Raw genomic sequence first — 12,415 nt, forward strand, 5'->3', positions numbered from 1 at the left:
AAAGAGCCCTCATGGGTGATGAACATACCATCTACGAACATGCCACCTACATGTCAAATGGCCCCTAAAAGAAAGTTAACTGTTAGAGAAAAAATGACTGGTCCTCTCTCCTGAGGTGCAGTGAGGACCTTTAGGGATCTGTTTCAGGAATCTGTATACCAGGGACCTGTGAAGGGCTCAAGATATTTCCCTCTGAATGTCAAGGGTCTACTGCACAGCCGAACATAAAAGTACTCATTCCCTGACATTTTCTTCTGGGCTCTACTTTGCTTCTCACATACAGGAACACCTTAATTCACCACTCATAACCCATAAAAGCTGATGATCAGCTTCTCCCCAGTGCCCTGGTCAGTATTAACTCACATAGAACACTCAGGAAGTGCTCTAGGGTCTGGGGAACAACTGCCTTTGGATTATGCTCAACCTCCAGTAAACTAAAATGAAGCTGGCATTGACTGTGCAGCCAGATAATTGTGAACCATCAAGGCTCACTAAGCTTCTGGAGCCCTCGAGGCAGCCAAACTCTGTCCATGGTCATATTGCATAACCCTGAATGAGTTGCTCAAGCCTTTAAGCCTTAGCTTATTCCTAAGAAAAACAAGGATAGTAATTCCTTCTCCATAGGCAAAAACTTTAAATAGCATATGAAGCACTAGGCATACTGCCTAATCCCCAAAATCAAAGAGCAAATGGTAGCCATAACAAAAGGTACTCCTTTTCCAGTTAGGTAGACACTTGGCAGGTCAAGGGCAAACAAAGTCAGCAAATGCTTCCAGGGTAAGGAAGAGGACAATTATTTTTGATGGCAGTAAGAGACAGGCTTTATGGAAGAAGAGACAATTTAAGCCAGAAGTTGAAGAACTGGTAGGAAAGAGACCAGGAGGTACTGTATACAGCAAAAGAAAAGAACAATAAGATGGACATGAGGGGTCACAGAGGGAGCCAGCACAAACAAAGACAAACAGCAGGCAGTGCCAGAGCAAGAATGCCCAGCAGACAACTCTCAGAGCAAGGAAGCAATGTAGGAGTAAAGATGTTTCAACTTAAGTGTTAGTTCTATTGCAGAAACCAGGACAGAAAGAAGGAAGACAGGTGAACTTGCCTAGGTCCCCAAAGCAGTCTTTATGTTGCTGAAATAGGTTAGGCTCACAATAGTGGGAGTGGGAAGGCAATGAGGTATAATGGTCCCCCTACTATCCACAGGAGACTGGTTCCCAGGCTCCCAATGATCCCAAAATCTGAGGACACCCAAGTCCCTTATACAAACTCGTATAGTATTTCCATATAGCCTAGGCAAATTCCTTGGAAAATTTAAATCATCTTGAGATTACCTACAATAATACCTAACACAATGGACATGCTATGCAAATACTTATTATGCTATACTGTTTAGGGAATAATGACAAGAAAAAGTCTCTACATGTTCACCACAGATAGAGGCTTTTTACCCCCACAAGTATTTCCCTCTATGGGTGGTCATAATCCTGTTCTCCAGACCACTAAACTGAGTTGGAGAGAATCTCAGAGAATGGCCTGGATTTAACAGTCAAGTAGGGAAAAGTTCAGTGGCCGAGAACAGTAATAAAGGAGCTCTCTTTTGCTGTCACCTTTCTACCTTTGTTTGCCTTTTCTTCCTGTCTTCTCATTCAGTGACCTGACAAGTGCTTGTGAGATCTTCCAAACATGGAGATGTGTCCCTTCCTCTAGGCATTTCCAGGTAAAAACAAGGAACAAAGAAACATCTCTCAGCTATCAGGAAAAGACTTCAACAAATATAGGATGTTCGAGGACATACAATTTTTATTCCTTTAGACCCTCCAAATCCTATTTCTCTGAACCAATAAGGAAAGCATCAAAAATTCTTTCAGATACATAGACTTTAGGTTATACAATGAAGCACTTACTGCCAGGAAAACTAGAAAACTACCTAACATTTAAGTTTGGGACTGGATAGATAAATCTTGACAGAGCTATGTAATGAGATACCATGTGGCCACTGAAGGGTCACTCAGGGGAACACCCATGGCACAGTCGATGTGTCACTCCACAGAGGCTGGTCTCTTGGTTGTGCAGTGTGAGCCTGTTCAGAAAAGGAGGGGTGGGGAATGGGGCTACATGCACAGAGATGCCCTGTGGTTAGCTCTCTAAGATAGCCATATGTGGGTTTTCATTTCCCACCTTGTGTGTACAAAGATTTGTAAAGCATACAGTGCTTTTATGAGCAAAAGAACTTAGTTCAAAGACATTCTGAAGGGAGTTAAATGCTGTCAGGATCCAAAATGACAATGAAATAAGGAAGAATTACCTGTAGCCATGGTCTTTGTAATCTTTGGTGGCTGAATATACAACTGAGCTGGCCTTCACGCTGATCTGCTGGAAGAGATTCCACACTTCCTGATAAATGTATTGCTGGAAGACAGCAAGAAGCACTGTCACCATACCATGATTCCTTCACTAGGCCTCTTCTAGAACACAGAGAAGGCCCCTCTTGTTATCATCCAAAGAGAAAACTCTGGAATCTTGGGCCATAAAACACCATCATTTCCAATGAGGTTTCCATTGGAAATGAGGTATTCATTTCCAGTGACTTAAGAAAACCTCAAAAGCTAAAAGGGAAGCATTTCGATTTAATTCCTATTTATGTCATTTACACTGACAAGATATTAGTTTGAACATGCTTTTCCCAAGCATTCATGGAACCACTATATTATTCTCACTGTTCAGTATTGAAATAGTTGACAGCATTTAGCTCAGCTACAAGACAAATTTACTCTGTGATTTTCCATTTCTTGGAAGGTTAAGGTGGTTTTCACAGGGTTTTATGTCTCTGGTCTCACTGCAGGGCCCTTTCTTACATTTCCAGTGATAACCAAGCAGCCCAGCTGATCAATGATGAGTACATCAAGGGGCGAGGGGGGCTGGCAGAACTTCTGCTGCAGGATCTGCAGAATTGGCTCCATGACCTTTGGGGTGTCCCTCAGAGCCACTGCAATATGTCCCAAGGCCCGGATGGTGTGGTCAGGAATCAAGTGCGCATCCCTACAGCAGGGAAGAACACAGTTGTCTTAGGAACAGTCCTCTGGCATGCAGTAGTAAAATAAAACCCAGGGGTAATGATTTAGACCTTAATTTCACCACAGTCTTGAAGAAACATTCATCTGAAAAGGACAGCCCAAGACTTTTAATCAGTAAAAAACACAAAACCCAGGCACTATGCCAGGGCAAAGTTTTTCTCTACTCTTAAACAATGGTTCAAGGTATACATTCTGAGGTAGGTCATACTTTAAACCCATGAGAAACTCAGTGAAAGATGCTCAGATATACAAAATGTCAGGTAACCCAACTGAACCTACAGCATGTCCCTGAGGGATGGAAAGAACATACTTGTCACTTTCCTGGGAGATGTAGAGCCGGTTGGACAGGCTGGCCAGGAAGGCCTCCACAATCACTGGATCTACTGTCAAGCCAGCCTTCAGGCACCTGAGCAGTGAGAAAACCCACATGACATTAGTATCAGAACAATGAGATGTAGTTTCTCAGTTTTATTTTTCCTTTTCCTACAACACTGAGAGAATGAGACTCAAATTTCTACCCCAAAAATCTGAATGAAAAATTATTATATAGAATGTAAAGAACTGCTGCAGATTTTATCCACTTAATAAATACCTAAGCCAGAAACAATAACTTCAAAATTTTGCTCAGAACAGTTTTCTCCACAGTATCACACTTGCCCAAATTCCAATTTTAAATTTCTCATACTGTTCCTTAACAAAGTTATACACATACGCACACTCAGGATAGAGCTCAGTGTGAAGGCCCTGGGTTCAATCCCTACCAGTGGTGGAGGAATGGGGAGGAAGCTTTCAATATAAAACTTGTAACATTATAAATTCCCTTATTTTGTAATAGTCTCTGTCTCAAACACCATTTTCCTCACTCCCAGGTCAGCCCTCCCTCTACTCTGCCTCCCACCTGCAGATGTTGTCAATGGCGATGTCCCGGAGCTGCTCATACATGGAGGGCTGGCTCTTCTTGCTCGACATGACATTCAAGGTAGACTCGGAATGCTCATTGGTGACACTGATTTTGATATCATTGCCAGCAACTAAATGTAAAAGTTCAAATCTGTGTCTGATTAAGCGTGCACTTTCCATCCCCTTCATTGTCCAAAAACCTTTTAGCTTGTAAAAACAAGCACTCTAAAAACATCTGATCAAATACTTAAAAAATAAGACCAAAGGAAGGATGAAAGGAATGTTTAAGTGAGAAGAATACTTAGTTTACAAAGTGATCAACAGGTAAAAGCAGCAATTTCTTAATAAATCATTCAGAAATACTGACAAGTACCCATATGAATATAGCTCTGATAGTCCTACCTTAGGAATGATCTAACTATCATGCAAAAAGCAGTTAAAGATGGGAACTCCTCCCCAGTATGAAGCCTGGGGAAAGCTTTCAACTGCTCTGAGTTTGGGTTTCTTCATCTGAAAGGAAAAAGTAAATAGGCCCACCTTCACAGGGTCATGGGTAGGATAAGCAGAACTACATTAATATCTCTGGCACACAGAAGATTTTTAATGGGGATTACTGTTACATCACCAAATCTCCTCTGAGCCCATGTCCTCTCACAGGGCAATCGGGACCGGATGAAACTGTGCACATGAAGCTAGCAGTGGGGCATGCAGGACTTACACTTCACTATCACAGTGAGAGACTATGCCAACAAAAGATGTTAACTGGAGGGCAAGATGGGGGATGCAGCAAGAGAAAAGGAACCCAGGTAAGAGGAAACATTTAGGAAAAGACACAAGTAATGGGGAAGAGGAGGAATGGGCTTAATTACAGTCACAAAACTTGTATGGCTACACACTCATGGAGCCCCTTTTTGGGGCCTTATGGACAACACAAGGACTAAATGCTGGAGATAAGACCCTAGCTGCAGTCATCTATTACCTGTATGGTACTGACTGTGGTACTTATAAAGCTTCACCAGCACTGGGGATGGGATGACCAGGAAGTCTCGCAAGGATGGCGTAACAGAATGCACCACCATCGGGAACCTCTCACACAGGCGTCCCAAACCCTGCAACACACATCAACCCATCATGCAGCCCAGCAGAATCTATCTAAGGATAGTCGAAATCCTGATACGTTCAACCTTACAATTTCCAAGTTTGACCAAAACTTCTAAGGTCAAAGCTCCTGGAGGCCACTTGCCCCAGAGGCAGGCAGGAAAGGAGGATGATGTTAACTCCTCTCCAACCAAGGTAAATACATATCATTAAAGTGTTTTCATTCTTTTGGGAAAAAGGGAGAAAAGGTACAATATATGCTTTTTAAATAACTGGGAGATGTAATGACAGTATGATTTGCATCAAGGAAATAGTCTCAGCAGAACAGAGCTAAGCACTGTAGACAAAGATATCTTTCCATGATACCCTTTGGCATAGTAGCCATTTACCTATTGGCCTTAGGCACTGTCCTGCAAATTTGAGGCAGTCTCATAACAAAGAAGGACTTGAGGCCTCCTTCAAGGTCAGCTGCTTCTGCAGATCACTTTTAGAAATCCGTGCACCCTGTAGGGGGCACCCCATGCTCAATGATGAATTGTGTCCATAGCAGGCTCTAGTCAAAAGTTCATAAGGACAACTCAGACTACACGATCTTCAGTCTCTGCTGTTGGCGAATAAACCTGAGGAACATAGTAAGCAGGACACCCTGCAGATGGCTCAAGCATCAGGGACTGACCTGTAGGCAACACATAAGCAAAGGCAAATGTGCAATGATGACTTTGCTGGATGTCTTGGACTGCAGTTTCTCAGATAACTTGACGCAAAGATTTTCAGCACCTTAGTTCAAAATCAGAGGGTAAAAATGATTGGCAAAGTTCAATGTTTACCAATATTTTCTCTCTAGTTAATCACATAATTCACTTTAACTTGAGACATACTTGTTGCAGGTTTATTAATACCAGAAGAAGTCTGAAGGCAAGCATCCTACACTGTTTGTTACTTTTCTCTGCTGGCCCTAAACCTTCTTGTCTCAGTGTTCCACTATGCAAGAATACTTTCTATTCCACTCCTCCCCTGGATATATTCTTTATCTTCTAGCCCTAAGCCTTAAGAACCAGCAAGAAGCAGCAAAGATAACATATAGCCCTGCAGCCTTAGACATTTCCCCTCCTCCCAGGTCCAGTGTCCCCTACTGGAAAGTAGGATAGCACATGTCTAGGTTACGGCAAGAGCTGATACTCAGCTCTGCATGTGCCCAGAAGTGGCTATCCCTAATGTAACTGCCTGTGCTACTAACAAAGCCCCATATTCTAGAAGTCATTTTGGGTAGAAACACACTAGGACATGCCCAGGGCTCACAGAGGAAGGGAAGCAGCTTGGCTTTGTACAGTGCCAGGGATGCAACTCAGGCTCACCCTGCTCATCCTTCACAGCCCACACCATGAGGTCCACACAGGCAGCATTTGCCTGGCAGCGCAGTTTGAGGGGGCTCAGTTCATTGTGGATCCGATCTGCATCATGTAGAATTTTTTGGAGCTCTCCTTGGCTTGTGTTGAACTGTTCCAGCACAAAATCATGAATTTCTTTCACAAAAGAAGTAGGGAGGTCTGTGGCAAAGAGAGCAGGTACCAAAGTTGAAAATAAAACTGTACCTGAAAATAGGCAGTGGCTGTCAATGGCTATGGCCTTTCCTTCTTTAATAAAAAGAAAAGTAATGTTTGATGCTATTATAGTTCCAAGAACACCTTCTGGGAAGAGTTTGGACAGGCTGTGGATATACTCCTACATGCATACTATCCAGTGTGGGTCCTATGACAATTTCCCAGGAATGACAAAGCAATGCTTTATTTTTGTGAGTTTTTGTTGGTGGTTATACTGTTTTTGACTGTTTTGGGGATTAAACCTAGGGCCTCATGCATGCTAGAGAAGCATCCTATCACTTTTTCTCTTCAGGTTGTAACCAGTTTTTGCCCTGATCTTGTTACTGACAACTTACTCTTTTTCACATCAGAAAATATTTCCTATTGTCAGTGGAGCCAGTTTTCGTGATGATACATCCATTTTATATGTTTTTATATACTCAGGTTTTAGTATATTGCTTATAATTCCAGCACTTGAGTGGCACATACCTGTAATCACAACAGGACTGCCATGAGTTTGAGACCAGGTTGGACTACATACTGAGTTCAAGGCCAGCCTGAACTACACAGTGACACCCTATCTCAGAAAAAAGAAGAAGGAGAAGGAGGAAGAGGAGGAGGAGGAGGAGGAGAACAACAACAACAACAAAGAGGAGAAAGAAAAACGAATCGCTGACAGTACTAGATCACAAGATCATGAATGGATTTTTTTTTTCCTTAGTTTTCCTCCAACTTTCAGTCATGTGACCACATTGCTCATCTGTGGAATGTTTTGCTTCTATTTTTGGTTTTTTGAGATATACCTCACTATGTTGCCCAGGCTAGTGCTGCACTCCTGGATTCAAGCCATTTCCCTCACAAGTGGCTGGACTTACTGACATATGCCAATGTACTTAGCAAATACCAGCTTATAACTGAGTCAGGATTCCTACCTCCATACTTATATAAGCAGCTGCCAATATTCCTCACCTTTCATGTAATAAAGAGTGTCACGCAACATCTTGAACATGGTCAAGTAGAGGGGATCACTGAAGGTTGTGTAGTAGAGATCAGCACTGGGGTTGGCCTGCAAAGGAAACAAACATATGACCACAGACCAAAAACTCTTATGAGTGCCTTTGGTCTTGCATATGGAGGCCAAGCCAAGTAACTCTTACATTCATGACTTAGCAACCTAAACAGAGCAGCTATTTATCACGACTTATCACTCAGACACTTTAATTATTCTCTTCATCTCCTTAAGCATCAGGCCAAGGAAAACAGGAACTCATGCTTTGACACTGACAGAGAACAGTCATGTACATCCTCAAAGAAGAGCAGCCCTTGTGTAGCAGCAAGTTCACCATCATCAGCCAGAATAGGGACACGAGAGTGGAAGAGGTTAAGAGGTTACAAAGAAGCCACTAGACTAAGGATTAAACATTGTCTACCACTCTGAAGGTGAATACTACAGCCATAATATCTTCAAATTTACATCATATTCTATAATTAAAACTCATTTTAAACTATTTTCAGCAATCTAATTTGACATACATCACTGGGGAAATTTTTCACAGAAGGTCTAATGACTTAAGAGGCAGTTCCTAGTGTCTGTAGCTTGCCAGTTTAAAGAGGCTGCAGACTGGCAGGGCCAGAAGGAGTATGGTGTGTGAGATTGATGGAAGGTGAATCCTAAGGAGGGGAAAGGGTCACATGAAGAATATGAAAATGATGCAGAAGATATAAGTCACATCAGCCTTCTGGTAAGCACTAATAATAAGAACTCTTATTAAGTATTATCAAAGGGATCTGCAAATAATGTTGTTTTCCTTTAAAGCAATGGCAAAGTTTATTTGAAAAAGTAAAAGTGAAGAATGAGGGAGAAACTGCCTCTGCAGAGTGAGCTTGGGCTGAGTAAAAGAAGAAAGCACAAGATAAAAGAACATCCTGGAGAAAGCAGGGTGGGTTACCATGAGGAAAGTCACAATAGCCAAATTATGTCTTTTTAAACATCATCTCACACATTCCTCACAAGAACCTTGAAGGGCAAAGATGAAATATGAAGACTGGAAGAGGGGAGAGCTGCTCAGAGGTCTGACTCTGCAAGCTAAGGTAATAAAAAATATAAAGCCTGAGCGCTTTAAGTTCCACATCCACATGCAGTTCCTTAGTCAACATCAACCCAGAGGAAACCACACCCAGCACATACAATGACATATGCCCAGTTTTCTGGCAGTAGGTGCAAGGCAGGAGATAAAACAGTCTATAGCAGTGGTGACAAACCTATGGCATGCGTGCTGCAGTGGGCTGTTTATATCATTGAAAGCTCTAAAAGGTTTGTCATCACTGATCTGTAGCATGCATTGCTCCCTAGGATTTCCCTCTTTGCTTCATACCTGAGCCCCAACAGTATTAAGAACTATGCATTTCAGGATAAGGACAGAAAACTCACACTAGGTTTAAATAAGAAATCTGGGCCCAGCACAGAACCATGGCAATAATCAGTCTGACAGACAACAACTTCTCTGGATATTCACACTCAAAACAGGATCTGACTCAAATGTTTACTGAGACTAGGATCTCCAGCACACACACACACACCTAATGTTTTCACGAGTACATAAAACTGTGTTAAAGACAAAAGTTACCCACACATACATCACTTTCAGTTAGAAGCAAGGGCTTATATGTGCCTAGAAGGTGCAGTTACCAGCCTACAGAGGCAACTCTGGAAGTACCAAAGAAACAAACAAGATCAAAAACAGTCAGAAAGACCTGACTGGACTCCCAGATCCCAGTCCCACATGGGCATCTTAGTTAGCTCCCATAAACCTCTCTACCTTCTAGTTATGGAAGGAAACACCGAAAACTAGTCAGAAGCACTGTCAGGTATTTAAAAGAGCCAGAGATTATGCAGGTGCTCTGGTGCCAAGTATATTATTACTACATAGGACTGTGATTATGTTAGGCTGAAAACTCACTGCTAAACCCTTTTAACTCTAACCTGTACATGACTTTTTCCATTTTCTCCCTGCAAATGTTTAAATTAGGCTAATTTAGTGGCAATATCCTCAGAAGCAACATACCTCCATCACATTGGCTATAACAGTATCCAAGGATTTGAGGACAGGTTCCTCAACAATCTTCTTCACCTGTCAGAGAGACAAAGCCTTATGAAGCAAGTGACACAATGAGAGAGATAGGAACCTTAGTTACTTCCATCAAAGGACACATCATTTTGACAGATAAACCACAGTAGATCTACAGATGTAGCTCAGTGGTACCATGTGCTTAGCAAGCCCAAGGCTATGAGTTCAATGCCCAGCATTAAAAAAAATGTGACATAAACAATGGGCCAAAGACATACATAACCTTAAACCACATGCACAAAATGCCCTAATTCCTGGTATCACTTTTCTTACCCTAATAGAAATGACATTAAAAAACAAAGCAAAAGGACCAATGCTCCCAAATTTCTTGACATTTGGTTTTCATCTCCAGGATGTGGAAGTGTACAGAACATAGGCACTACTGACACTTTACGCTCTCAAAGGTAACATGTGCAACTCCCACCTGCTCCCTACTTCAACCTCCAGAATACTCTCAAAGCCAGTCTTCAGGTACTAATCTAACAATTCCTCCCTCTTCTCTAGGACCCTGTGCACTAGCTTGTCCAGCTACTAGATTCTCAAACTGGAGCACACACCACAATTTTTTTTGGAGGGGGCATGCTGAAGATCAAACCTATGGGCCTGGACATGCTAAGTTAGTGCTCCACCACTAAGGTATATCCCTAGCCCTAAAACTTATGTACCTACTTATTTTTTCTTTAATTCAGGCTATATGATCTTGCTATCTAACCCAGGCTGTCCTTGAACTTCCAAGTCCTTGAGACTATAGACACATGCCACCAGGTTCAGATAAGTTTCTAACAGAAGCAATTTCCTTTTACCTGTTCTGTGCACTACATTTAGTATAAGGATAAACTCTTTAGTCAACTGTAGAACTATTCAATAAATAATACCCCATCCCTGCAACTGTAGTACTTCACAAAGGTCATTTCCAAAATGTGTGGATAAGGATTATACACCAGACAAAGAAATGAAAAATTTTCTACAAAAAAAAAATCATAAACTTAAGGTATCCTAGAAAAAATACAATTGCTTCAACAAAGAATCTGAATGGATTTCTGACACAGGGAAAAAAAAAAAGATTTCTGACATAATACTACGAAGATTCTCTCTTTCTCTCCTCTCTCTCTCTCTCTCTCTCTCTCTCTCTCTCTCTCTCTCTCTCTCTTTCTCTCTGTCTCTCTCTCACCTCTCTCTCATTTTCTCATTTGTTTTGTGTTGTGGAGATTGAGCCCAGGACCTTCACAGTAAGCTAAAGCCCCTAAAGCCCTTCCCAGCTTTTTTCTTTTTCTTTTCTTTTTTGTCATTTTGTGATAAGGTTTCAGTATGTAGTTCAGGCTAGCACTGAAGTCACTTTGTAGCCCTGCCTGGCTTCAAACTCACAGCAATCCTCCTACGTCAGACTCCCATGTGTTAGGATCACAGGCATACACTGCCATACCCAGGTCCCATCTTTTTTTTTTTTTGAAACTAGATGTCACTGTTTCATTAAGTTGGCCAGGCTGGGCTTAAACTTGTAATCATGTTGCCTCAGCCTTCCAGAGTGCAGAGATTATAAGCATGCACCACCACACCCAGCTATTGGGAAGTCTCCACAACATTCTTGCTACAAGGATTAAATAAGAAGGTAATACATGACTCAGTGAATATTATTCTCCTTCCTTCCTTTACAAATTGAAAACTTTTAGTTTATTTCGTTTGTTTGTTTGTCTGTTTGTTTTTGAGACAGGGTATCATTATTTAGTTTAGGCTGGCCTTGAACCCACTTAAATACCTGGGTACCAGGCTGGCCTCAAATGCACAGTGATTCTCCTACTTTAGCCTCCTGAGCACTAGGATTACAGATATGAGTCATCACACCTAGCCAGACTTCTAAATTGTGCTTGGCATGTATTCACAAAAAATTTTAAGCAAATAAATTACATTTGGAAATACTGCAATTTAACTGTACTGCAAAGTACAATTTAAGTATCTCTATTTAGAAATCCACAATACTCCAAAGCACAAAACTTTTGTTAATGCTAACATGTTGCCACTAATAGAAAATTCCACACCTGATTCCATGTGATCAATCATATAAAAGTTATTGTGTAAGACAGACTTGGTGGCACACAGCTATAGTTCCTTTTTTTTTTTTTAGTTGGAGAGTCAAGTTCTTTATTTGTTTTACATGAAAACAGAGTATCTGGGAAAAGAAGGGAAAACAAGAAGGGAATAATAAGCCAGCTGCTTAGATTTTTCTAAGTCAGAATGAAGACAGCTGCCTCTGGACATGGGATCTGAGTCCCCACAGCACCACAGTGAGTGTAACTTAAGATGAACCAGTTATTTGCAAGGTTAAGATAGGAGGATGCCTTGAGTTCAGGAGTTTGAAGTCAGCTGGGCAACACAGCAAGACCTCACCTCAAAAAAAAAAAACAAAAAAAAAAAACATTACCTTCAGACTATCTGTATATGGTTTATAGAAAAGAAAAATGAACATGATGTTTACATTTAAATCCTATCACTAAGATAGCTCATTATATACATGTAAAATTTAAAATTCCAAAATCTGAATTCCTTTTGCTTCCAAGAACTTCAAATGGCAAATAAATTGTACTGCAGTTTTTCTCTTAAAAAAGACAGGTTTCCAGTTTTTCTCTTAAAAAACACA

The 12,415-nt window shown here is 41.3% G+C and overlaps 1 protein-coding gene across 1 annotated transcript in view; it reads right to left on the reverse strand.

Moving 5' to 3' along the window:
• Pi4ka (phosphatidylinositol 4-kinase alpha) overlaps positions 1–12,415 on the reverse strand; it is a 148,211-nt gene that overhangs the window by 78,615 nt on the left and 57,181 nt on the right. Inside the window, exons 9-17 of the mRNA XM_063226035.1 lie at positions 9,718–9,783; positions 7,622–7,718; positions 6,428–6,619; positions 5,749–5,849; positions 4,954–5,083; positions 3,973–4,105; positions 3,385–3,480; positions 2,856–3,039; positions 2,306–2,409 (exon numbers count right to left, since the gene is read on the reverse strand). Coding sequence (XP_063082105.1) covers positions 2,306–2,409; positions 2,856–3,039; positions 3,385–3,480; positions 3,973–4,105; positions 4,954–5,083; positions 5,749–5,849; positions 6,428–6,619; positions 7,622–7,718; positions 9,718–9,783 — 1,103 coding nt within the window. The remainder of the gene's footprint in view (positions 1–2,305; positions 2,410–2,855; positions 3,040–3,384; positions 3,481–3,972; positions 4,106–4,953; positions 5,084–5,748; positions 5,850–6,427; positions 6,620–7,621; positions 7,719–9,717; positions 9,784–12,415) is intronic.

The sequence above is a fragment of the Cavia porcellus genome, unplaced genomic scaffold (assembly GCF_034190915.1).
Source record: "Cavia porcellus strain 051 isolate PalLab524CR breed Dunkin Hartley unplaced genomic scaffold, mCavPor4.1 scaffold_16, whole genome shotgun sequence".
NCBI lineage: Eukaryota > Metazoa > Chordata > Mammalia > Rodentia > Caviidae > Cavia > Cavia porcellus.